The sequence below is a fragment of the Cladosporium halotolerans genome (genome assembly GCF_011745625.1).
Source record: "Cladosporium halotolerans strain TM138-S3 chromosome Unknown Sca4, whole genome shotgun sequence".
In the NCBI taxonomy this organism is placed as follows: Eukaryota; Fungi; Ascomycota; class Dothideomycetes; order Cladosporiales; family Cladosporiaceae; genus Cladosporium; species Cladosporium halotolerans.
This window is the reverse complement of record NW_027191455.1, coordinates 70,628-95,847: the sequence shown is the minus strand read 5'-3', so window position 1 is coordinate 95,847 and position 25,220 is coordinate 70,628. Positions and strand designations below refer to the sequence as shown.

General features: G+C 54.5%; 9 protein-coding genes across 9 annotated transcripts; 7 read left to right on the top strand and 2 right to left on the bottom strand.

Moving 5' to 3' along the window:
- Nucleotides 1-159: 159 nt before the first annotated feature.
- Nucleotides 160-831, top strand: WHR41_01486 (uncharacterized protein; the record flags this gene model as incomplete). Its single annotated transcript, XM_069370092.1, has 1 exon — nt 160-831. One exon carries the CDS (start codon nt 160-162, stop codon nt 829-831), a length of 672 nt encoding a protein of 223 aa, XP_069232621.1.
- Nucleotides 832-1,662: 831 nt separating this feature from the next.
- WHR41_01485 (uncharacterized protein) lies at nt 1,663-2,535 on the bottom strand (the record flags this gene model as incomplete). The annotated part of the gene is made up of 1 exon (XM_069370091.1): nt 1,663-2,535. The coding sequence occupies one exon, from the start codon at nt 2,533-2,535 to the stop codon at nt 1,663-1,665; it is 873 nt and encodes a 290-aa protein (XP_069232618.1).
- Nucleotides 2,536-4,209: 1,674 nt separating this feature from the next.
- Nucleotides 4,210-5,787, top strand: WHR41_01484 (uncharacterized protein; the record flags this gene model as incomplete). Its single annotated transcript, XM_069370090.1, has 1 exon — nt 4,210-5,787. The coding sequence occupies one exon, from the start codon at nt 4,210-4,212 to the stop codon at nt 5,785-5,787; it is 1,578 nt and encodes a 525-aa protein (XP_069232619.1).
- A 627-nt stretch (nt 5,788-6,414) lies between these two features.
- Nucleotides 6,415-8,499, top strand: WHR41_01483 (uncharacterized protein; the record flags this gene model as incomplete). The annotated part of the gene is made up of 1 exon (XM_069370089.1): nt 6,415-8,499. The coding sequence occupies one exon, from the start codon at nt 6,415-6,417 to the stop codon at nt 8,497-8,499; it is 2,085 nt and encodes a 694-aa protein (XP_069232624.1).
- Nucleotides 8,500-9,207: 708 nt separating this feature from the next.
- On the top strand, nt 9,208-13,191 carry WHR41_01482 (uncharacterized protein; the record flags this gene model as incomplete). Its single annotated transcript, XM_069370088.1, has 1 exon — nt 9,208-13,191. The coding sequence occupies one exon, from the start codon at nt 9,208-9,210 to the stop codon at nt 13,189-13,191; it is 3,984 nt and encodes a 1,327-aa protein (XP_069232646.1).
- A 278-nt stretch (nt 13,192-13,469) lies between these two features.
- WHR41_01481 (uncharacterized protein) lies at nt 13,470-16,844 on the bottom strand (the record flags this gene model as incomplete). The annotated part of the gene is made up of 1 exon (XM_069370087.1): nt 13,470-16,844. One exon carries the CDS (start codon nt 16,842-16,844, stop codon nt 13,470-13,472), a length of 3,375 nt encoding a protein of 1,124 aa, XP_069232622.1.
- A 390-nt stretch (nt 16,845-17,234) lies between these two features.
- WHR41_01480 (uncharacterized protein) lies at nt 17,235-19,904 on the top strand. The gene is made up of 3 exons (XM_069370086.1): nt 17,235-17,486; nt 17,538-17,664; nt 17,720-19,904. Exons 1-3 carry the CDS (start codon nt 17,341-17,343, stop codon nt 19,661-19,663), a joined length of 2,217 nt encoding a protein of 738 aa, XP_069232623.1. The 5' UTR covers nt 17,235-17,340; the 3' UTR covers nt 19,664-19,904.
- A 2,075-nt stretch (nt 19,905-21,979) lies between these two features.
- WHR41_01479 (uncharacterized protein) lies at nt 21,980-22,612 on the top strand (the record flags this gene model as incomplete). The annotated part of the gene is made up of 3 exons (XM_069370085.1): nt 21,980-22,110; nt 22,162-22,249; nt 22,316-22,612. 3 exons carry the CDS (start codon nt 21,980-21,982, stop codon nt 22,610-22,612), a joined length of 516 nt encoding a protein of 171 aa, XP_069232844.1.
- Nucleotides 22,613-23,835: 1,223 nt separating this feature from the next.
- Nucleotides 23,836-24,774, top strand: WHR41_01478 (uncharacterized protein; the record flags this gene model as incomplete). The annotated part of the gene is made up of 1 exon (XM_069370084.1): nt 23,836-24,774. The coding sequence occupies one exon, from the start codon at nt 23,836-23,838 to the stop codon at nt 24,772-24,774; it is 939 nt and encodes a 312-aa protein (XP_069232843.1).
- Nucleotides 24,775-25,220: the final 446 nt, after the last annotated feature.

Sequence of the window (25,220 nt, the reverse complement as noted above, 5' to 3'; positions counted from 1 at the left end):
TCAATTAGGGGTCCATTGATTAACATTGATGGGTGTGAGTTGATTGAACTTGCGGCGAATAGCCAAATCCGGATTCTCACTCCCGAACCCCGACTCCATCGCATGGCGGACTTGAGATCCACGGCAGTCTTGCGCAGCAAAATCGCGACACACATCACCATGGCCTGTCCTAGCTGCTCGTTCGCGCGGACCTTCGCATCAAGAGCTGCTGCTCCCTCGCTGCCGGCAAAACGAACATTCGCGACTACACGAACCGCCCTGCAAAAGAACCCAGCAACACCCACAACCCAGACCGAGCAACCCGCCAGTGCACCTTTACTACACATTACCAGGTCAAAGATTCACCATGGGCCTTCAAACCCAAATGCGCGCCCTCCGCCACCTTCACACGCCGACATTACCCGCCGCCTAGGTGTACGCTTCTCCCGCCCCGTGCCCGGCGCGCAAGAATGGCGAACATCAACCTACAGCTACAACAAAGCAACGGTCAAGACACTCCCAACCGCTGCGCAGACTACAAACCAGCTTCTCTCACAGTACGCCGTTTTGGAGAACACGGGCGGAGAGCGCAGCTCCAAGTCTGGTATTGCTGCTAAGAGGAAGAGCGCCGAGAGGGTATACGTGAGCAAGGCTGGCATCAAGGACTTTGGCCACAAGATCCGCATCGACGCTTATCTTTTCGACGAGGCGAAGGCACAGAGGACCATGCTTCAAGAGAAGCTGGCACTGAAGGCGCCGAGACAAGGCGGAAAGCCCGGTGGGCGGGAAACCGGCCGGGGTGGAAGGGCACCAAGGGCACCAAGGGGACCTCGGGGACCTCCACGCCAGTGATCGAGTGATGGAGTTCGAGATACGATAGTCTGAGTCTGATTCAAGCGAGATGGACCTCTTGGCCGAATGAAGCCTGATAGGGATGGCATTTGTATTGGTGAATGAGCCGGGCACAATAGCGGCCAACTCACAGACAAGCGAGGGTTGCGTCTCGCCACGAGGTCTTCCCCCTCGTGTGCGAGATCACATGTACCATACATAGAATTCGAATTTCATTACACAGCAAATTGTAGTCTTTTGCGATCAGGTCAGTTGTGTTGATTACGTCGATCGGGTAACGGTAAGGTAGCAGCAATGCTGCATAACTCATTCAATCAAAGCCTCGTATTCAATACTTTCCTCATGACATCCACCATGAAACTCGCCCCCACAACGGTTCAACGGAAGTCGAGTGCCCTAGTCTTCGTACTGCTGCGGCGTTCGCTCGCATGGGCGTCCACGTCCGCTTTTGCGTAGGCCATTGACCGAATGCCGCGTTTGCATGGGAGTGACGATTCATTTGTCGTCTTCTCGCTGCATAGGCACGTTCCACGAGCAGCCGGAAATGGCTCTGCGTGGACCTGGGCTGGGTAACTTAGATGTAAGACCTCTACGACCAAGACCAAAATCATTGTCGAGGACGGCAAAGGGTGGTGTTGCGGTCCACTTTCCGCCCCGTCTTGGTGGAGGCTATGTATATATCATCAGATACACCGAGCGTGGCGAGTTCTAGACTCGGCTTTGTTGGGCAGAATCATTGCTCAGTGTAGCATACGAGCTCCATCTTGTCCAAGACTTCTTTCCTGGTGTACTCAGGTGATGAATGTTCTTAGCGCACGGATGAGTTGGCTGTCAGGAACCCTTCAGAACTCTCAGAGCATCGTTCTCCGCATTCACGGCCGCGAAGACTTGAGTCAGACCTAGCACAGCTCTCTTGTCGTCCAAGGACTTCGCTTGGCGTAATGAAGCCGAAAGATCCAGAATGATCGTTTTGCGTACCTCATCGATCCTGGGCTGCAGGCTCACGAGAAAAGGGTGGCCGGTGCCAATCCTATCACACTGCCGCACAATCGAGAGATACTGCTCTGATTGCTTTCCTAAACGTCTAAGAGTACCAGCGTAGACAGAGTTTCCGGCAGCTGATGATGCCTCATCATCATCATCTTCGTCTTCATCGTCCTCTTCATCGTCCTCTTCATCTTTCGACTTGATACCAAGCCTCTCCTCCAGCTCCTCCAGCTTCTCATTGACTTCCAGCAATGCCCTCCCAAGTACGACTTCTTTCCTCAGTCCCTTCTTCTCTTGCAAAAGATCCCCAGTCTCCCTTGCCCTCTCTTGTACAGCCTTCCTTATTGTCTCCACTTCTCTTTGAAACCCGAGCAGCCCAACCGTGACCCCTTCCACTTTCTCTTCTCCCCCTTTCAAACCCCCTCCCAAGCTCAGGAACTCCTCGTAATTGCCATTGACCAGATCCAAGAGTTCACGATTGAGAAGTTGGCTCCTTCCTCGCAGGTCGCTGCGCAAATCTTCGAGAGTTTGATGTCTATTCCGCAACGACGACAGATACTCCTGGGCGTCAAAGTTTGGTGAGAGAAAGTCGTTGCGGGCGAGCTCAGCTGGGTATGGGAGGGTGTCCTCATCGTCTGAGCCGAAAGAAGGCGAGCCTACGTGCGCTGGCGTCGTGTCTGCGGACTGCGACGTGCTGTCGATGAAGAATTTACTCATTTTGATAACGTGTGAGCGCGACCACGGTGCTTCCCCGCGTCTTGTCACAAGTTCACTTGTTGCATGTTCGTCGAGCGTAAGCTAGGTGTTGTTCGTGAGCTGTTCGGCAGAGTTGCCGGGCTTTGGTTTTGCGACAGCGAGTGTCTGTTGGCCGCTGTAGGTTCTCCCCTAGACTCGATCTCCTTCGGCCTCCCTGCCTACCTACATATTAGGACGGAAATTGATATCTCGTAATTTCATCGATTTAGTCAGCGTTACTTATTGAATCTGCTGCTTTCTTCGACATTGGAAACAAGTGGCCCTCATTGAGCCGACGTTTCATCAGACGTTGAGCTTGCTGGCGACGGTCTGGGGCGTCACAAAAGAGCCACCATCGCACAACAAGATCATGGCCACACGGACCGATAGTTTAGAAGCACTGACACTAGGCATTGTGCCAATTTGAAGCTCTTATACTTTGGTACTCTCGAGAATTTGGTGCGTTAGTTCAAAGAGCGTGTCGAATCTGAAGCACTTGAAGTCTAGAACGGAGGCTCGCCTCCGCATTCCAAACCCCGTCATTCGTTGGCCAATGAAGGATGTACTATGCTGGTCTCTTCCAGTGTCATGGCGTGTCACTGGCCAAAATAGCTTCCAAGCGGCTACTAGATTGATAGGCCATGCTATCTTCTGTATCACCACGGCTCGAACCATACTTGGTCCTTAATCTAGCACTCTTAGGATAGGTGAAAGTGTGAAGGTGCATGTACGGAGCCCACGAAACGATCTAGTAAGGTAGCCACATACATGCTGCGAAGATCGAGCTTCTGCTGGCTGGAACAGAAAGTTACAATACTATCGTTCTCCTCACGATCAGCCGCATAGACTTTCTATTGTTGGTGAAGGTAAACACAGGTGGAGCCGCGGTCAGCCTCGCGTGTCGCTTGGCGGGGCGACGGGCCTCGGGCGCCGGTGACGTTGGAGTTGGGCAGGTTTTGAGGGAATTTCAGTGTGGCTGCGGCTCTGCAGCTTCGCGCAGGAGCAGAGGCGAATTTTTGTTGCGGCCTCGACGCATCTCTCGCCCTGGTCCGGGACAGTCCTTGCTGACATCTCTGCTGCCTCTGCAGAGACTCTCGCTCTGCAGCCTTCACTCACACCTGCCATCTGCGCTCAAGTGGTTGGTTGCCAAGAGCACACGAGCGCCTTCCGCAGTCGTGTGCAAGAAGCGCACGCCGATCCTCTTCACGACTCGTCCACCATCACCTCGAACGTCGACAAGGACACCGTCATCGCCACAGCGACTCACAGTTGCTCATTCACCGTGGGAGCTCGAGAAAATAAACCGCGGATCCTAACTATTCACCCGATACTTACGCCGGGTATCGGAGCCATCATTCTGGAATACAGAGCATAGTCGGCACAATTCCTCGCCGCAAGAGCTCTTTTATTCCCCTCTCTGCTCGCCCTCCTTAACGTCCTTTAAGGTCGTTTCTTCAGATCACCCGATTGCTGCTGGCGCAAGCCAGCCTCCACGATCCAGAACCCGTCAGTGGGCCTATTCTCCTCAAGCGGACACCGCCGGTTCGTTTGTGCAGCAGGTAGTGCTCCACTTCGCTGAAGAAGAGCTTGTAAATATTGAAACCAGGAGAAAAAAGTTGAGGAAAGAGCTGCGTGTGCAGGCCTAGACGCTTGGAGATGGTTATCGCTGGAATTCCGGATCACTACACCGGCTCGCCGTCCTCCCTGAGTGGCACGCCGCATTTGACCATCAATCGCGAGGTCACCGCTGATCTCGATTCTTCCAATGCCTTCGAAGGCCCGGAAAAGCTGCTAGAGGTATGGTTCTCGCCATCGGAGAAGGCGCTGCCTGCGTCTGCTTCTCCCTTGGGATTAAAGTGTGTTTCCCAGGATGTCTGGAAGGAAATGCTGGACCTGGTGAACTGCCAGGTGCTCTCGGTCATTGAGTCTCGCAACGTGGATGCGTACCTCCTGTCCGAATCAAGCATGTTTGTTTTCCCGCACAAGCTTGTGCTGAAAACATGCGGTACCACCACTCTCCTCTATGGCCTACCGCGCATGCTCGAAATCGCTGCCCTTGAGGCCGGCTTCCCGCACCAGCAGGCGAACTTGGTGCAGGGAATTCCCGCCGCTGCTACACCGCATCGCGTATTTTACAGCCGCAAGAACTTCCTGTACCCGAACCAACAGCGCGGTCCGCACCGTAGCTGGCGCGACGAGGTTCGCTTCCTGGACGAGAGGTTCCGTGGTGGCAGTGCCTACATGATTGGCAAGATGAACGGCGAGCACTGGTATCTTTACATTACCGGTCCTGGAACCCAACTTACGCCTCCAACGACCCCTGACGAGGAGAAGTATGCGACTACGACGAAGCAGTTGGATTTGCCCGAGAAGATGGCCGCCGTCGCCGTGGATGACGACTTCGACGAGTCCGGTGACGAGACTCTCGAGATTCTGATGACCGACCTCGAGGAGAAGAACGCGCGCCAGTTCTACCTGGAAGACGCTAGCCGCATTGCCCACGAGAACGTGCGTGCCTCGTATGCCGCTCGCAAGGACGCTATCGAGCATCTGGGCGTCATCTCTGATGCTAATGCGTCTGACCCCAGCATCTCTGGCAACACGCTTGTGAACGGTCAAGGCAAGGAGGAGGGTGCCGGCTTTGACGTATTCGCCCAGACGTCTACTGACCACTCTGGTTTCAACTCTGATGCCGAGGATGACCACCTCACTTTCTCTGAGGAGCTTAGCACTGAGGGTCACACCCTTGGAACCGTCGTGTCTGACTCTTGCGGCCTATCTGACGTCTACCCGCAGGGCAAATACCCGGATGCTCGCATCGACGCATACCTCTTCACGCCCTGCGGCTTCTCCGCTAACGGCGTCGTGCCGAAGCCAGGTGACGCTGAGACGACCAACTACTGGACAGTCCACGTCACGCCGGAGCCGCAGTGCTCCTATGCCAGCTTCGAGACCAATGTGCCCACTCGTCAGACCGGCCGTGAGACCGTGGAGGTTGTCGAAGAAGTCGTCAACGTCTTCAAGCCCGGTCGCTTCAGCGTCACCCTGTTCGAGGCTAAGAGCGGCGACGACAGTGGCATGGCCAAGAGGGACAAGCGCATGGACTGTATCAAGGGCTACCGCCGTGTTGACCGGGTCGTACACGACCTCGAAGGCTACGAGCTTGTCTTTAGGTACTTCGAGCGCCTGGACTGGAGGGGTGGCGCCCCGAGGATTGGCGAGCAGGCTTGGTAAAGCGGATTTGCTTGGGACGGTTGTGAACTTTCTGTCTTGCGTAGCTGGCGCGATTTGCTATTTGTGGTCTTTTTCGGCATGTCTGTCCTAATGTTACGTACCCTTAACGGCCGATGGCTTTTTGCACACATCCCTATGGCTGCTGCTTATCGTGTGTCTTGTCCAGAAGAGGTTCTACCTACGTGTTTCCATGCGCTCAGAAGCCCAAAATCATGAGCGTCAAGCCTGTTCGTCTGTTAACTTAGGCGACACCTGATTATAACAGGTCCTTGCACGAGCGTTGATGGAAGAAGATGGCGATCATTGAGAGACCTGTGGACACGATTAAATCGATCGAATGGGCATTTCCCAATTGACATCTTGCTACTCTGATTTCATCGAAGCTATGAGAAATCATGCTGGCTCTAATGGTTTCGTCAAGATCTTGTATTGTTACCGTGGAAATCAAAGGCGAAGTTCAATCGTAGAACGGCCTGGTCACGTCGAGCTGCCCACCGTCGGCGACGCCCAGCCCCAGATCTACGCAGCGTATCTCAGACAACGCATGTCGCGTCTGCGACCCTTCACTTTCGCCGTTCGTCTGATGAAACTGGGTGTTTCGAAGCGACCACTACAAGGCAGGCCGAAATGTCCCGTCGCGCGCCTCTGGCGCTCCAACCTCTAATATATTCGCCTGCAGAGAGATACATCTGCCCAACATGCGTCCTTCACCACACCCCGCAACCTTCTCACGCCATTCGGAAGGCTCCCTCTAGCACTCGACATGGGGCCCGCGCCTTACACGCTCAATCGAGACCCCGGAGCTACGGTGACAACAAGCGATTCAATTCCGGTCCGAAACCCACGAATGGTTTTGCCGACAGACGCTTGAACGGATCTCTCGCCTCATCTTCCGCCATCAATGCGCCTTCGACCGTCCCCACGGAACTCCGCGAACTCCACCAACGATTGAACGCGCTTCAAGACTCAGCAAGCGGTTTCGTGGATCTCTCACGACTTCAGCTTGCGCTCCGGAGCTTGGAGAGCGACGACCCTGTCATCCGAATCGCATTCCTTGGATTGGGCGAAAAAGGCGCGGCTGCGGCGAAGAAGCTGGCAAGAGTCTTGGTCGCGGATGCTCTGGGATCTGCACAAGAGTGGGAGAGGAAGATATTGGGCGACGCAGGAGACGGGAGGAGCGTGCTGCTTAGGTATGGGGAGCCCGAAGATGCGTTGCCCGCAGATAGCCCCATGGTGAGGACCTTGCTGGTACCTTCTCCGCTGCTTAAGAGACATGGACTAGAGATCTTGGTCACTGGGTTGAACGGGGTCGGTCTCACTGGACAGGAAGGAGCAAACAAGAGAGAACTGGAAAGCTCGGTGCTCGTGCCCAGCCTATCAATGCCCATGTCGAACGGTGGGAGAATAGGTTTCGTGAGGTATCCTGTACACAAGGCATTGATTGTGGGAGATGGTGTGGAAGGCGCTGTGGAGTGTGGGCAGATGCTGAGGGCCGGCTTGAACAGCGACCTCATTTCTTCCGCGGTCAACCTGTCCATGAGCGCACCGGCTGTCGCCGAAGCGGCATCTCAGGACGACAAGCTAGGCAAGATCGTCAACGTTGATCTGGCCGATCACGCCTTGAATCTATTCCGCGAAAGCAATGCCAATGGCGCCCGCTTCAGTGAAGAATGGGAGGACAGCAGGATATCAGCCATCACTGAGTGGCTCACGGCATCTACTACGCGGACGCATAGTGGGCTCAAACAAGCGGTTCAGGCCCAAATTGAGTCTGCACTAGAGACGACAGCACACGCTGTTGATCAGATCCAACTGGAGAAATCGACGGAAGTGCAGAAATCCAATGTCACAGAGGCAAAGCGCCACGCAATGCAAGGCGCAATTACCACCTGGTCGGCTGAAGCACACAAAGACCTACAAATGAACCTCGCCGCCGCATTTGATTCGAAATCATGGCATCGAACTGCCTGGTTCCGCCTCCTCTGGAGGATCGACGACGTCACGTTCTCTGCAGCAGATGTACTGCAACGTAGCTGGTTGAACGAAACCGAACAGAACCTTGCTTTTCTGAGCGGTCGTATCTTGGAATCTGGGATTGCGACTGCAGACGAATTGAAGAAGAGTGGAGTTGAAAAGCGCTTGCTGGAAAGCGGCAGGAAAGAGGAAATGGAAGTCTACGAAGCGGTGAAGGATCACAAGGAAAGCGTGGCCGAGCTCATGCAGATGCCCGCTATGCTCTCGAAGCTGCAGGAGCAAAGCGGCGTCAACGCATTGTTTGATCCTCCCTGGCCACAGATGCTTACATTGGCTCGGGCAACGATGTTACACACGCTCGTGCCCAGCTTGCATAGAAGGGCGCAAACACTTCTCATCAGCACCCTGACCACCATCAGCGGTACTACTGCTTTGGGTGCATGGCTTCTGGTTGCATCTGCTGGCACAGCTGGTGCGGAAGCCGGGGCCGTGGCGTCTCTCGGTCTGGTTTGGAGTCTACGTCGCATGCAAAAGAAGTGGGGAGCCAAGCGGCAGGAGTTCGAAGTCTCCGTGAAAGAGAACGGGAGACGAGTACTGTCTGAGGTTGAAGGCCAGCTTCGGCAGATTGTCAGCCAAAACGGGCGAGTCGCGGTGCAACCTGAGGACGTGCAAGCGTGGCAGAGGGCACGCGACGGCGTCCACAGGGCAAGAGATGCTCTCTCTAAGAGCAACCCATAGACTCGGGAAGTGTCCAAGCTCCAATGTACAAACACCGTGTATCATACTTTTTTGTACAGGTACGATCGGGTCCATTACTCGCCATAATCCGCTCAACGCGTGGGGCAGCAAGGGCATGGCGCCATCTTCTCCGCAGCGGGTATGTTCGCCATGCCGTGCTTCCCACATTTGCCGCTTTTATGCTCGATTGCAGCCTTCGAAACCACGCGAACCCCGCCGTCACTGTCGCAACGCCTGTACCGGCCGCCGAACGTTGGCCGTCTCCACGTTGTACCTGCAGCACCTTGCGTGACGTCGTGACTATTTTGAGCTTAAGCTGCGCGGGAGCTAGCTGGGATCCACTAGCGCAAGCCCGCGATTCGCTTGTTTGTGTACAAATACCAATGGCGGCTATCGCTGATAGACCACATGTCTATCTGGCTTAACAAACCTCTCTACATCTTGACATCAACTGCAATTTACACGATCGGGTAGCTCTGTTCTACCCAGTCTTTCATTCTTCCATTCGTTCTGTCTCAGGCCGCGTCAACGCTCTTGCAGCGAGTCCCGCATCTGTAGCGGAGACCCGATATCCGCATAGCAACCAACCTTGGTCTCGAGGAATAACAGTTCAGCTCAACTGCGACACATGTTTTACGCCCACGCTTGATTACTTCAGGTATCGCAAACAATACCTGTCCTTACAATCCTTCGTTATACCTCGCCGCGATGGGTGCACCGCCGGATCTGCCCTCAAGATTCCCCTGCTGGGTCAGGGCAACATATTCTTGGGGAGGCGAAACGAAACGCGACCTTGGCTTTGTTGAAGGCGACCTGATCGAAGCACTGAATGCCGGCGATGGCCTGTGGTGGATGGGCAGATTGCGACGCGACCCACGAGCAATAGGAATGTTCCCATCGAACTTCGTCAAAGTACTGGAAGACGGATTCCAACCGGCACCTAACAGTCGCCATTCAACGCCGCCTCAACAAGCGAACACACTCAGGGCACAGCAAGGGAAGAGCTTTAGGAAACCCTTCCAAGCCTACGAGAAGATTGGTTCAAGAGCGGAGAAGATGGCTGCAAAACAAGAGACGCTGCCAGAGAAGCCCAAGCCCAAGAGCAGCTTCAAGCCGTTCTCGAGTATGAAAACAGCTCAGGCGCCTACTGGGACACTGAAGGGTGCGAGCTCCAATAGCCCAACTAAGGACACAGACAATGGGTTTAGGATGCCTGCGCCGGTGCCGAGAGCGAACGAGAGGCGCACGAGCAGACGATCAAGGCAGCTTTCGAATTCGCCCACGCCAACGCCTGGATACACACACGACCCAAATGCTAATCGGCGCAGCATGTACCGCGCAGCATCCCCACAGCCAATGCATATCGCGCCGGTGCCCAATCCATACGAGGCGCCTTCTCCCTCCCAACCCATGTACAGAGCTGCGTCCCCGAATCCTTACCGCGCGCATTCGCCGCAACCTGCACCTTTGCCGAGCTCATACCATGATGGCTCCGCATTCCCTCAACTCCTTCCCCAGAGGAGTCGTGAGCCTTCGCCGCTTCAATATGAAGCGCCAATGCCCGAATCGATGTACTCGCCTCGCGCACCTTCTTTTGGCTACGAAGAAAATCCAAGAGGTCAATCACCGGCGCCAGACTTCATACCAGATGCGTATCTACCGCCTGCCCACGAAATGATGGAAGACGATCTCGGCTCTTCGCCGCCCCCACCACCACCGCCTGCTCATCGAGTTCTGTACCAGCCAAGCCGAGCACCATCACTGGAGTTTCGTGACGATGATCCGGCGGATTATGATAGAGGCCACTCTCATACACCAACACCGCGTTACAATGGCGACGGGAGCCATAACACCCCTTCGCCGCTTCGGGACGCCATGAATGATGTTATGTCGTCGCTGCAGGACATGAGCTTGGTACCAGAATCACCTCCCACCTCGGGGCAGCCGATATCGTCAAGCATCTGGTCCCCAGACGAGTACGAGCAAATTCGCAGTAACTCTCGCGAACAAATGCGTGCTCATTCTTCGTTGGGCTTCGCCAGGCACGAGCAATGTCATGGCTACGATGATGGTACCAGGACGCCGTCCGCGCCATCTTCGAGAGATGGCCCGCCTCCGTTGGACGACTTCGTGCAGAGCATGACACAAAGATTCCGAGAACCGCGATCAAATCAGTTTTCGGACCAGCCGCCAATGCCACCTTCGCATCTACACTCAGCCCGACCAACAACCGCAAATAGTCAATCTAGCCAGGAGTCCTCTGGAAACGGATATACTCTTCACTCACAGAGAAGGCATCCGAATTTGCGACATCAGAAGTCAGCGCATGAGCTAGGGAAGAACAGGCTCACAAGGAACTTCACTACCAAGACGAACATCACCGACTCGACAAATTCTTCATCAGCTACTCACAGCAGCAACAGTACACAGCTGACTAGCCGGAGTATCATGTCTGGACATTCTGCGGGCGGCTTCAGCGCTACCAGCGCTGGAAGTCTTGCGCGCAAGAAGTTCAGCCTGGGAAGCATCCGTGGAGGGCAGCGTCCGATCAACCTCACTGACAACAAATCCACGCCAAACCTTCATTCGAGCGCCAGAAGCATGGCAGCAAGCGACTTCTCTGGATCTGGACCGAGCTATCACGAGAGTCACGCCTCAGAAAACCAACCTATACCGACACCCCGCGCTGACTGGACTACGGACCCGATCGAGAATGCTGGTGTTCTTGGAGGCCTGGGAACGCCCAAGGCCAAACGGAGCGGTTTCTTCAAGAAGATGATTGAGTCAGCGAGGACGACTGCCAAGACTGGTGCCGCCAATGCTCGTTCTACCATCGGGAGCACAAGCCGGCCCGGCAGCAGAAATGGCGCTGGAAGCCCGACCAAGGGCATGTTCGGTGGTAATGGCCCGACTGGTATTGCTGGTGGCCTTGCTTCTGCGCCAAGTTCGCCAGAAAAAGGTGTGCGGGACATGGGCTTGGGTGGCGGAAGCGAATGGATGTCTGTTCGTCGGGATGTGAACAGGTCTAATTCCATCAGCCGTCGAGAGCGCGAGGAGCGAGCAGAAAGATGTGACATGCTTGATCTGCCGGTGTTGAATCCGATCGATCAACTGCACGAATGCGCCGAAGGTGATGAGGGACTGGACGGCTTGCCTGTCGACGAACCGACCAACTTTTTCACGACCCACCTGGCACTGGTCGATAAAAGCACACGATTTATCAATAATGCTCCTCCTATGATCAACGCAGCGGCGCTGGCCCAAAGCTACATTTGTCGCCCCCACAGGAGCGACGTTCAGCGGCTTCGCGCGATCTTCACATGGACTGCGGAACGTATCACCTGGGAAGAGGAATATGAGGCGCAGCCTGATTCGAGACGAGTTATTCAGACCAAGCGTGGATGCAGCGAAGAGATCGCTGTTCTGGTTCGCGACATGTGCAACGCGGTCGGCTTGCACTGCGAAGTCATTCGCGGCTATCTGAAGTGTCCTGGCGAGATTCTCGACGTGCAAAGCATTGCCCGCCCGAATCACTGGTGGAACGCTGTCATTATCGACGGTGAATGGCGCATCATGGACTGCGCCCTGGCGAGTCCGACACACCCGAAGAGAAGCCTGTACAGCAGTGCTAGCTCCCAGGTCGCGGAGAATTGGTATTTCCTCGCTAGGCCAATGGAGATCTGCTACACGCATGTCCCTCTTCTTCCAGAGCAGCAGCACATCGTTCCTGCCGTCGACCATGAAACACTGGTTCACCTCCCAGTGTCAGGCCCGGCATATTTCCGACACAACGTTGAGCTGTCTGACTACAGCACTAGCAACCTTCATCTCGAGAATCTCGAAATGGCACACTTCCACCTGAACGTGCCGGAGGATATTGAGGTTGTTGCGGAGACGGAGAGCAGAGCATTTGAACGTGACGCTGACGGCGACTTTTTCGAATCCGGCGAGACCATCCGTAAGTCAGCGCTCGCGCAAGCGGAGTGGGTTGCTGGTCGCAAGCGGTTCGCCGTGAAGGCCGTGCCTCCTGGTGACGATGGCCAAGCTACCTTGAAGATTTACGCAGGCAAGCGTGGCATGATGCACAGCATCAAAGACAATCCGCACGCTCTCGCCCTCGCCTTGCCGATCACCCACATCGGACAGAACCCTCCGTACGACTTCTTGACCCGCCATCCTACGCCCCACGCCCAGCGCCATGACCTCTATATCGTCCAACCACAGTGCCGACGTCTCGTCATGAACAACACCTTCGTCTTCCACGTCCGACAGCACCCTTCTAGCCTTTCTCGCTTCACTCCAGACACCTGGGGCTCCAACTCCGCTGGCGCCGGTGCGCGCGCTCCAAGCCCAAATCCGATGATCGCCCGCCCTACAAGTGCCATGAGCATGGTCTCCGGCACCGCATCCGTCTCCCAGAGCGGCTCAGACAGCTCTTCCAACCCAGCGGGCCCCATGACGGCCGCTCAGCAGAAGCCTGCGAAGTTGGCGATCCAGAGCCCGAGCCAGAAGATCATTCGCCTGACGCGCAAGCAAGAGTACGGCAACCGGTCTGGCGACGAGGTGGATGTTGGGCTCACGACGGCGTGGGAGACGGTGATCAAGATTGGCGAGAGGGGAACGTGGCGCGGTCTTGTGCTGGCGGACCGCAGTGCGAGGTGGTGCGTGTTCGCGGAATGGGAGTGTGCCTGAGGCGGTGTATGAGTACTTTTCGTTCTTCCAATTCTTTGGCTTTTGCTTGTTTTTCAATTATATTAAGGGATGCATTTGTTTTGCGTCGGCGTTGTTGGTCATTCGCCTTAAGGGTAAAAGGGTCTCGTAAGAGGTTGTTTTGGGTGCATGCTTCGCAGCTTTTCCGTTCATTAGCAGTTGGGAAGTCTAAACGACTTTCGGAATAGTTTTGTGAAAAGAATACTTTAATTGTTCAAGAGTCTCCCTCGCCCCATTTCTTCGCTAAATGTTATGGTATTTTAATCCTGAGCCTTCTCAGTCTCCGCCTTCGACTCTGCCTTCGACTCCACTTTCACCTCGTCCTTCTTCTCCTCTTTCTTCCCATCCTCAGCCTTCTCATCCTTTTTCGGCGGCGCCGGTTTCTCACCCTCACCCTTATCCACATGCGTAATCTTTCCCTTTACAACCCCCAGCACGTCCTTCCCAACCCCACCAAACTCCTCAACCTTACTCAGCTTCGCCCCAAAAGTCTCCGCATCCTTCAACATCGCGCGCTCGCCCTTCTCCGTCTTCACCACCGCGTCGCCGAACGCCTTCGTCCACTGCGCCCTGTACTCCGCGAAGATCCTGCGCGCGATCATCGACACTTCGCCCTCGTTTAGATGGCGCGACAGCACGCGGTGCAGCGTCAGCGTCTCCTTCGTCAGCGTCTCCATGTACGGCGAGGGCGACACGGATGCGGCGTCGAAGTTCAGCGCGAGCATGGCCTTGACGTGCGCGGCGGAGCGCGCGGTCATAATCTCGACGAGCTTGTCGTGGATGCCGGACTGGTGTTCCTGGTACAGGCGCTTGGTCTTGTCGAAGTCGGCGAGGATGGCGGTTTGGTTCTGCGGGAGGTGGCGGCGCACGCACTCGCGGATGTAGGGCGTGAGGGCGATGACGAAGGCGAGGGCTTGGCTGGAGAGGGCGAGGTGTTTGGTTGTGATGTTTTTGAGGCCGGCAATGCGGGTGGCGCCGGCGCCGAGGATGAGTTGGGAGGAGCGGGAGTTGAAGGCTCGGAGGACTTCGAGGAGGGATGTGGCGATCTGAGGTGTGAGGGATGGGAGGGAGGACGTCAGCGAGAGGAAGGTGGTGATGATTGGTGGGAGAGCGGTGGCGCTCGAGACCAGGATAAAACGGTTCTGATCGATGATTGCCGGCTTCGTTTGCGATTTCGAGGTCGGGACCGGTGTCGAAGGCTTTTCGGGCGATGAAGTGGCGGTGGTGCCGTTCGAGCCGGCATCGCCGTTCGTTTGATGGTTCGCCGGGGCAGGGGACTCCCAAATGGGAGCCGTACTCGAGGCCCATTCAGGCGGATCCTTATCCATAGCACCGATGAGCTTGTCCACTTGAGCTTGATGGTCCTCGGTGACATCAACCGCATTCCAAGTATCTGCATCCAGTTTGTCGGAAATCTTAGAAGTCTCTGCCTGACCCAAGACTTGAACGAATCCAGTGATCTGAGCATTGATAACGCCTCGAAGCGCCTGGCCACCTCGGCCAGAGACGGCTTCGCATTCGTCGGCGAAAAGTCTGTTCAGTGTGAAATAACGAAGAAACTGCCCCTTCGATAGGCGAATGCTTTGCTCGTTCCTGACCTTCAGAACGCGAGTGATTTGAGTCTGTGCCGTATCTACAGCTTGGCCTAGCAGGCTCGACATGTCCAAGGCCTGAGTGAGGTCGTCCTGTACATTGATCCTAGGGGGGAGCATTGGCGCTCCGTTTGCGAGCTTCTCGCTCAATGAAGCAATGTTGGGCGACCTGGGTGGGGATCGCATAATCTCGGAAGAACTCCTGGCCTCGGGTGATGGCGACTGCATCTGACTGGTGACATCGAGTAATACCTTCGTCTGAGTCGACAGTCTTCGAAGCGCTTCTCCGACGGACGTGTAAATATCAATGAGCATCTTCTCTGCATCTTCTTGGTCCAAAGCTCGCAGATTCCGCGCCAGTATACTGCTTTTATCCTGTTGCGACATCTGCTTACCGCCCCTAGTGCTTGTTGAAATCATACTGTCCGCATCGTCATCGTTACTGCTAGGCAGGTACTTGCGGATCAACGCCTTCATCTCCTTCGTAGCAGCCTCACGGAACCCAGCAATTGCTGGCGCTGTGTGCCCACATCTAGAAAGACCGTTCAGGCTTGCCCTCAAATCCTGACGAAGCTCCTCGTTTATTTCCATATACGTAGGAGCAATGCCTCGTTGGCGCGACCAGCGCTTCAGCGTATCCGATTTAGGTACCTTTTCGACATGTTGTCGCAAATCGGTAAGAAGTGTCGTTGTGAACCTTTGTGCAAATCCAGTTCCGATCCTGTATTGCATTTCCTGCATGCCAGCATCCAGTCCTTGCAGCGCTTTCAAGGGTCGAAGATCGATAAGATCGTGATTCTCCGGCGAGCCAGGCTCAGGCTGGCCGCAAATCAGGCGTCCTGCATGATCCATCTGGTCCGCTGCTTCATCGAACTGCCCTTCATCGACCAAATCGTCCGTCTTCTTCACGGTATCCACCACCTGTTGCACCTGTGCCGTGGCTTGACCAAGCTTTCGTACATTCTCTTTTCTCCGTCGCTTTGCTGCAACTTCAAGGCCTCCAACAGCTACCTCCTTGTCAAGCCGTCGGAGATCTTCCCGTAGGCCTTGTATTTTGGCGACGCTCTCCTCTGCCTCCGTCTGCAGCTCCTTTAGGCTCCCTAATGCTGTGAAGAATCCACTACTCGCTGTGCTTATGTTGTTGATTAAATGGACCTCGACCGTATCCATGTACCAGCTCAACTTCTCTTGTAGTATGGCGTTCGTGGCCAGCGCCTTCCTCGGTGGCAGTGGAGTGCCATTCGCAGCCTTCTGCTCAGTCACAGGAGTACCAGGCGGTGGCCGTACAATCTCTGCGCGTTCAGAGACGACGTCGAATGTGCGCGGATTCTCCAGGTGGAAGTCTTCATCGAAATAGACAGGTGGTATTGTGGACAGAGGTGTTGGCTCGTTCCTATTCCGTCGATTCGAAGCGGAAGATCTCCGGCGTGGTGTAGCAGTCGGTGAACCTATGGGCGACAACATCGTAGAAGAGCCCTGGCGCGAAAGCATCGGCGAGCCAGGAGCATCTCTGCTCGCTTGCCTATCCAAGACATCTCCAAAGCGATCTCCCTTCTCTCCATCCTTATCTTTCTTGAACAGCTGGGCCTGATCTGCTTCTGCTCGGCCGCGCTGGAAGCTCTCGAACAGAGGTCCAATCCTATTGAGGTAGTCGCGGAAGTTGTCCGGCGGCACGTGAGGGATGTTGCTCAAGGTGACGGGAGGGATGTCTCTCGTCGTCGGTGCCTTGAATCCAGCTGCGGATGCAGTAGCCTGCGTGTGTGGAAGAAGTCCCGTGCGCACAATCGGCGGCTGTAACAACGAAGAAATAGCATTGTGGCTAGCTTCGCGAACGGTGCTACCGCGTCTGCTCTTAATGTCGAGGGCGCCGCCTATGGAGCCTATGGACGCAATACTACTTGAACTGCCTCTTCTCGGCTGGTAGCGACTACTTGAGGCCGAGTTTTGTGCAAAATCCTGGGTCGGGAAGGGATATGCCGAGCTTGAGCGAGGAGATGTTGGCGAGCTGGTATCGATGGAGATACGGGGAGAGGGCGCCGACATGGCCGAGGAAGGGACGCGGAAGGGAGTGATGAGGTTGTCGCTGGTGACCTCATGAGGAGCGGGCGCCTTCTGCTGGGTCGTGAATGCGAAGTTGCGGGCGAACAATTCGGCTCGGTATGAGTTGCGGATCAGCAAACAGCTGGCGTCGTTGGAGGAGCACGGCGCCCGTACTGCCCGTACTCGTACGCAGCCGCGCCCCATCCAATCTCCAGACGCCCGGACTTCACACGGAGCGGCAACGGGCGGGACGGGCCTTGCAACGTGCGCGAGCCTTCCGAGACGGCTGTGCCCTCAGAGCCTCCGACACGCTAGGGGCCGGCGCTAATGCAGGATAAATGCTGTCGCGTCTTGTCGCGAGAAATCGCGTCGCGTTTCCTCCCAGCAACGCCGACCCCCGTGCGCTTTGCTGCTGTCGCATCCCCGCATCCATCGCCAACAGCACACCGTCAAGTGCAGCCCACCTCGAACACCCAAATCATACATACCACCAAGCAGGATGGATCGTCAGACGGTGTACTCACTTGACCTCTGGGGCGAGCAGAAGAGCGAGGTTTCCGAGGGCCAGGAGAGCAACAGACAGGTGCAAAAGAAGCTGGTCGATTTCATCCTGTCCTTTGCGGTGGACAATGCCTTCATTTACCGGTATATATGGACATCTTTGGACTTCTTCGGGCTGGGCTAAGACTGTTGTAGTGATCAGATCAGAGACAACGTTCTGTCGAAACAGTACTTTTGCGACGTCGACATCTCGCACCTGATTCAGTACGACGAAGAGCTGGCGCAAAAAATAAACAACGAGCCCGCCGACTACATTCCCATTGTATGGAAGCATTCGTCTACTGCACACAATTGCACCCATGCTGACTGTATGACAGTTTGAAGCAGCTCTGCGAACCTGCACCCAGCGCATTCTCTACCCCTCACGCAGCGAAGAAGATCTCGAGCTATCCAGATCGCTACCCACGCATCAGCTCCTGCTGCACTCTTCGGTTTCGCAAACTTCCATCCGAGGACTCACCGCCACGAACGTCTCACATCTCGTCCGCATACCCGGCATTGTCATCGGCGCCAGCACACTATCTTCCAAGGCCACGAGTCTTCACATTCAGTGCAGGAATTGCGGGAACGTAGAACACATTGGTGTAAACTCTGGCTTCAGCGGCATTTCACTTCCCCGAGTGTGCAGCAGACCCAAGGGTCCGGATGACGCAGGCGAGAAATGTCCCCTGGACCCATACTTTGTGGTACACGAAAAGAGTCAGTTCATCGACCAACAAGTCTTGAAGCTGCAAGAAGCACCTGATGATGTGCCGGTCGGTGAGCTTCCTCGACATATCCTAGTCAGCGCGGACAGATACCTGGCCAACAGAGTTGTACCTGGCTCAAGGTGCACTGTGATGGGTGTCTTCAGCATTTACAACAGCCAAAAGAACAGCAAGAACAGTGGCGCGGTTGCTATCCGTAACCCTTATCTCAGGGCAGTGGGCATCCAAACCGACGTGTCACACAATAATGGCGGTGCAACCATGCAATTTACAGAGGAAGAGGAGCAAGAATTCCTGGAGATGTCCCGCGATCCTAAACTCTACGAAACCTTTGCGAATTGCATCGCCCCTTCTATCTTTGGAAACGTCGACATCAAGAAAGCGATCGCATGTCTGCTCATGGGCGGCAGTAAGAAGATTCTGCCGGACGGTATGCGCCTCAGAGGTGACATCAACGTCTTGCTTCTTGGTGATCCTGGTACTGCGAAATCCCAGCTCCTGAAGTTCGTCGAAAAATGCTCACCCATCGCCATCTACACATCCGGAAAGGGCAGCAGTGCTGCTGGTCTTACAGCTTCCGTACAGCGCGACACAACTACCAGGGAATTCTACCTCGAAGGTGGCGCCATGGTCCTCGCAGACGGCGGCGCTGTCTGCATTGATGAGTTCGACAAAATGCGTGATGAAGACCGTGTTGCCATCCACGAAGCAATGGAGCAGCAAACCATCTCCATCGCCAAAGCTGGTATCACCACAATCTTGAACGCCCGAACAAGTGTTCTCGCAGCCGCCAACCCGATCTTCGGTCGCTACGACGACTTGAAGACACCCGGCGAGAACATCGACTTCCAAACCACTATCTTGTCCCGTTTCGACCTGATCTTCATCGTGCGCGACAACCACGACAGGAACCGCGACGAGACCATCGCCAAGCACGTCATGAACCTGCACATGAACGGCCAAGCCACCACAAATCCCGAAGCCTCGCAAGCCGAGATTCCCGTCGAGAAGATGAAGCGATACATCGCGTACGCCAAATCGCGCTGCGCCCCTCGCCTCAGCGCCGAAGCCGCCGAGAAGCTCTCTTCCCATTTCGTCAGCATCCGAAGACAAGTCGCACGCGCCGAAGCGGACGCAAACCAGCGCTCCAGCATCCCCATCACAGTCCGTCAGCTCGAATCCCTTGTCCGCATCACGGAATCCCTCGCCAAGCTCGAATTGCAACCCATCGCGACAGAGAAGCACGTCGACGAAGCCATCCGCCTCTTCCTCGGCTCCACCATGGACGCCGTCATGTCTGCAGGCGGCGATACCAGCGCCCTCGGCGGCGGCGGCAACCGTGAGATGGTCGAGGAAGTGCACAAGGTTGAGGAGGAGCTCAGGCGCCGTCTGCCTATGGGCTTCACGGCCAGCTTGGCCACTCTCCGCAGGGATTTTGTCGATCGCAAGGGCTACAGCGAGCAAGCTCTGAACCGTGCATTGCAAGTTCTGGTCAGGAGAGAGACGGTGCAATTCAGACGCGGTGGCGCTGTCGTGCACAGGAGTGGCATTTGAGTCTGTCCATGTTGTTCGTTCTCATGAGTTTTGGATGCTTGCATGTTTGTCATGATTGAGACGCGTTCGCGGAGTATCAGGCGTTGTGATGGGTGGGACGTCGATACGTCCTTTGATTTCAGTGGTAAGGGACATCACGAAGCAGTGGAGCTATGGTATGGTGTATAGGGTCGCGTTGCCGCGCACTTCCGGGGTTGGAAAGCAGTGATACCACAATTGATTCACGTTACTTTGATCAAAATTCCTGTAATGCCCGTCCGTACCTTTGAATCCTAGCTCCCTACCTGGGTGTTGGTCTCAGATATCCATCGGAGACGGTAACGTACTACCCTCCTACTCACATCAAATTCCAGCTCGAAGAGCATATCCTCCACTCTAGCAACACCATGCGCCTACCACCGGCCCCATCCCCTTAACTCATCCCTCATACGCCTCGCCACATCCCGTGTTTCGATCTCGCGCAATTCAACCTCACGCACCTCCCTCTCGGCCCTCCTCATATCGATCTCCAACCTCTTCGCCTCCTTCCGTTGCTTCGCCCTCTCCCTCTGTCCCTCCACCATCCTCGCCCACGGCTCCGCAGACCCAGCCGACTGCGCCACCGGCCCACGGGGCTTCAACGCCTCCTCCAGGGCATCGATCGTCGCCTGTCGGCCCTCTACTTCGAACCAGGCGGTCGTGGGCAGCATTTTGCGCTGGCCTTGCGTGAGTAGCAGTTGTGAGAGGAGATCGTGGAGTTCTTCGTTTGAGATGCGGTCGAAGAAATTGGCGCGTACAGGGTGTCAGACTTCTAGGATGGTGGAGGGCTTTCGGGTGTCTTGGGGCGAGAAGAGGTAGTCGGTGTGGCGGTTGCCGTCGCCGAGGGGCTGGGTTTGGGGGTTGAATGGGGTCTGCATGCTTTCGTCGGTTTTTTTCCGTTGAATGGAGTACGGGTTTCGGTGTTCTTTCCCTGAGTGTGTGTGACCAGGACTACTTGGAATAGCGACAGTCATATAGGTATTTATATGCTGTCATATGGATCGGATTTGAAGACATCTGGATATGGACTTATGTTTGCTTCTCATCGTGACGGGGAAGACGGAGTGAGTCGAGACAATGACAAGTTCGATTGTTAGCAAAAGGAATCAGTCGTTTGGAGGACGGAGGCATGTTGTGGCCTGCAATCAATCGTTGCTTCCTTTGTTGGTCATCACAAGAGAACGAAAGCTGACAAGAGATGTCGTCTGAGTCCTACCTTACGGTGCGTCACCTTGAGATACTCGCTTACAATCCATGATGACTGCAGAACTCATGAGACAACAATGGGTCACATGGAGGCTTAGGGCAATGCAAGCTTGAAGCAATCGCTTTCTGGCATATCCCTCGATCTTTCGTCTTCCACAACGTTCATCTGAGAAGCTTGAATTGTTAGATCAGAACCGTAACACAAATATAGAACTGAAGCGAGCCGCAAGAGCAACCTTCACGATCGTTCCGCAGCGCACCTAGTACTTACTACACTGTTTAGTGGCCGTTGGAGATGCTGAAGATTGTCTCACCATCAACGGTGGAAAGATTTCTGGGAACCCACCAAACATCCAGACCGTGCTGCGGGGAAAGAGACACAAGGACCGCGTGAATATTGACCGCCGGGTGAAGATGACAGGTTGATTCTGAGGCACTGTTCATCACGAGCACACGCGTCGTGCTCGCGAGAGGGTGACGTCAGCGCTCCCTTTGCAACGCGTCTACGAGGCGTGTCCAAGTCTTCCTTTTGCAATTCTGGCGTGGCATTTCTCAATATTTACAACAGAGGGTCTTACTTGATTTGAAGGGCGAATATGGCCACCTGGGTTACGGCGCCGCTTCATAGGCCCAGCGGTGTACGTGAACACCCATGTGTCGCACCCAACATGATCCGCGACCAGCTCAAGTCAAGTCTGTCTCCGACTTTTTTAAAAGCATCTTTCATGTATCAGAACAGTCGTCAAGAGTATCCCAATCCAGGCCTCAAGATCAAGGACGTTGGTATCGTCGAATTACCTCTGTCGTCCGATGGAGCGGACACGCTCAAACGAGCCAGCCACAGGGAAAGGCACTGAGACCGTCGTTGATGAAAATGTTCGAAAGACCTGGCAGATCAACGCGGCCGACATTTCATTTGCGAACACGCGATGGGACGAGTGGGTTCAAAAGAGGGTTATGCCCATGGCCTTCGAGACACTAGCCATCCTTCCTACTTCGCGTGAACATTTACGCGCAGAGCTGTATAAATTGCTCCTATACGAACAAGATGCACATTTCAAGCCGCATCAAGATTCTGAAAAAGTGCCCAATATGTTTGCGACTCTCGCAATATGCTTGCCTACAGAGCATGAAGGAGGAGAACTGATACTGGAACATGCTGGGAAACGTCAGGTCTGGAACAGTGCAAATACCTCCGCCGTTGACCTATCCTTTGCCGCATGGTAATACCGTTGAGAGTTTCAGTGTTTCTATCAAAAGCTTACACAATCCAGGTATGCCGATGTCACGCACAAGGTCAAACCAATTGCCAGTGGGCACAGACTAGTGCTCACGTACAATGTCATCAACGACGCGCAATCTGTGCATTTGCCGACGGCATCGAATTTGAATGACTCTGAAAATCAAATCAGAGAAGCTTTGCGGCAGCGGATCAACAGAGGTGTACTTGACGACGGTGGAGGGCAGCCTGCTTTCTTCTGTCATCAGCTATCCCATCAATACACCGAGGCGAGCCTCAAACTCTCTAGGCTGGTAGGCGACGACTACAAAATCGTCTGCAGGGCTTTCAGTGCAGCAGAGAGCGTCAATTGCATGTTGTACTTGGCAACCTTCGAGAGGATGATCTCTGGTGGATATGACGAGGAAGACTTTGACCGCGAGATCATCGACGAGACCGACGAGTATTGGAGGCTTCAAACCATAGTTGATCTGTGCGGCGAGTAGATAGCAGAGGATGTCGACGTCGACGCAAGCTTTCTGGTTGATCCCAAGGGACTTGTAGACCGCGGCCCTGACGAGGAAGACGATGAAGGATACACCGGGAACGAAGGTTCAATGATGACTTTGTGGTACAGAAGAACGGTAAGCCTTTACCAACTCTCGATTCCGTCCGTGTCTCTAACTTAGGATAAAGATGATGCTATTAGTGCCAAAGGAGAATGAGATACACTTCAAGCAACGGCAAGTATACTCTGGGAAGATCGCAGCCGAGCCCATCATGAGGAAGTTGCTCAAGGAGTATCTGGAGAACCGAGTAGACCCCGGTCACCTCTCTCGAGTATCAACAGATCTCTCAAAGTTTTGTAGAGGTCTTGCCTTCACAATGAATCATCCACCGGAGGACATCAAGACAAGCTACTGCACTGCCGCTGAAGACAAGCGCAAATTGAGTGACGGCGACAGGGGTACTCTTTTGGTGTGTCTGTCGAGGTTGGGCGACGAGTCAAGTTGCAGGCGAGTGCTTGCAGCAATGCGAAGCAACATACCTCTGGAGGTATTCGAAGAACTGCGAGAGCCCATTCTGGATTCAGGCAGATTTCCCCAGTTCCAAGGCTTTCTGACCGACGCAGTGCTGCGCACGCAAAATATCTCAGATGCCGCACATGCCATGGATGTATTCACGGGCGCATCCAAAGGGGCTAACGTGCAACCAGAAGTTGCATCGTGGTGCCAGTCGACAATGGGAACACTTCTCAAGTCGCACCATCTAGAAATGAAGGAAGAAGATGTGAAAACGTTAGTGGAGTTGAGTCGTCGCCACGGCTTAGACTTCTTTGAACAACAGTACGTTCCGTTTCTTACAAAGTACCAGCCGTTCATCCGACAGGTCGCCATACACAAGCTCTCCGCGCAAGGATCTGCCCTCTTATATCCAAATCAGAGAGTAACGGCTTGTCATTCTCATTAGAATGCGGAAGCCAAGCATGTCACGAACTTTTTAATAAGCGGTGGACGCAGGCATTGCTAACCAATTCTTTTTCAGTGTTCTATCCTGCGTGCTGACGCATGCGTCGCAAGCATGGCTCTCAGTGAGGTTTGTCCTGGAACTGACGCAAATTGCGCCCGCCAATGTCGGCGCCGGTTTGGAGACATCACGATTACATGAAGCTGCTGTTGAAATTGTACGAGCTTCTTGTTGCGGCGACAATACCGTATTGCAGCCTGCCATGCTTGTCGAGCCTTCACGACTTCTGAACTTTGACGCACATTTGCCTTACTCTGCGTCGTGGTTGTCTCCCATGCCGGGACAATCACCTTTTACGCGGCACGTTACGCATGTCACAGATCCTAACGCTGTTGTGGAGGTTTACAGCTTTATGGAAGCTTTTGACGACGAAAAGCAGGAACTAGGCGACAAATACCTTCACACTTTTGTTGCCGAAGCGTTGAAGCTGACGCAGAGAGAACCATCTCTGTTTCAAAGGCTAGTCTTGCCACTTGCTCTTGGACTGGCCCATAATCTACCTTCGCCTGAATACTGCTCGCCATCCGTAAGCGAGGCTATCACAGAAATATGGAGCTTTTACCTGCAGAACGTGGTAGGCTCACAGCCTCCACCTCCTCAGCTTGCGCTATCAAAGAACCGGTGTACTTGCGACATCTGTTCGCCCATAAACAGCTTCCTCGCTGATGGAACGCGAAAACGATACGAGTTAAGAGCACCAGCGGGCAAGCGCAATCACGCTGAGCGCGGCTTCTTCGATATGTTCAGGAGAGACATTATCACTACAACAGACACAAGCGGAAGGCCTCATAAATTGATCATCGTCAAGTGTCCGGAAAACATCTACAACGAGGAATTCAGTAAATGGAACGCAAAAGCTCAAGAGGCGAAAGGGCACCTCCTCGAATTCGCTAGAGAGCTTGGTAATGAGGTCCTGGGGCAAAAGTTCTTCACCGCATTGCCAGAGCAGTCAATGAGAACAATGCTGGGTGCCAGCTTTGATGCAATCTGGCGATTAAGACCTTCGGAAGACTCCCCCACCGGCACAAGTATCATGCCGTCAATACATCAAGGACTTGGCTCACTAGCATACCCTGGGGAGGCGCCGTCACTTGTACCTGCTAAAAGGAAAGCAAAAGAAAATGCGGTTGACCTAACTTGAGGGGGTGCAATTGGCTTGCAAGCCCGGCCCAGATTCTTAATAGCGCTTTTGGCAAGCCACTGCATCTGGCAGGCCTGAATCGATCAACATCGATGGCTGCAAAGCGGCAAATTGGTTGAGATATTTGATGCACCTCCCACCGAGGATCTCACGACCGGCAAGGCGTGCTTGGACATTGGTGGAAACTGGCAAGTTAGCACTGCGGAAGATGCCGAATGGGTCAATTGATGGATTGTTAGTCTGGAAATCTTGTATTGTATGCCATTTATAACTGCAATTCTGACCCTCGCCCAACTCACAACCTGGATCGATACCGTGGCTACTCAAGGGAGGCTGGCGTATTTAGTGAAGTGGCAGAGAAGTGTGAACTTGCATTCACTTCAAATCTGAAGCACGGACGTAAGGGACCGCGCCTTCCTCGCAACTGGCGTTTGTGCGCATGACAT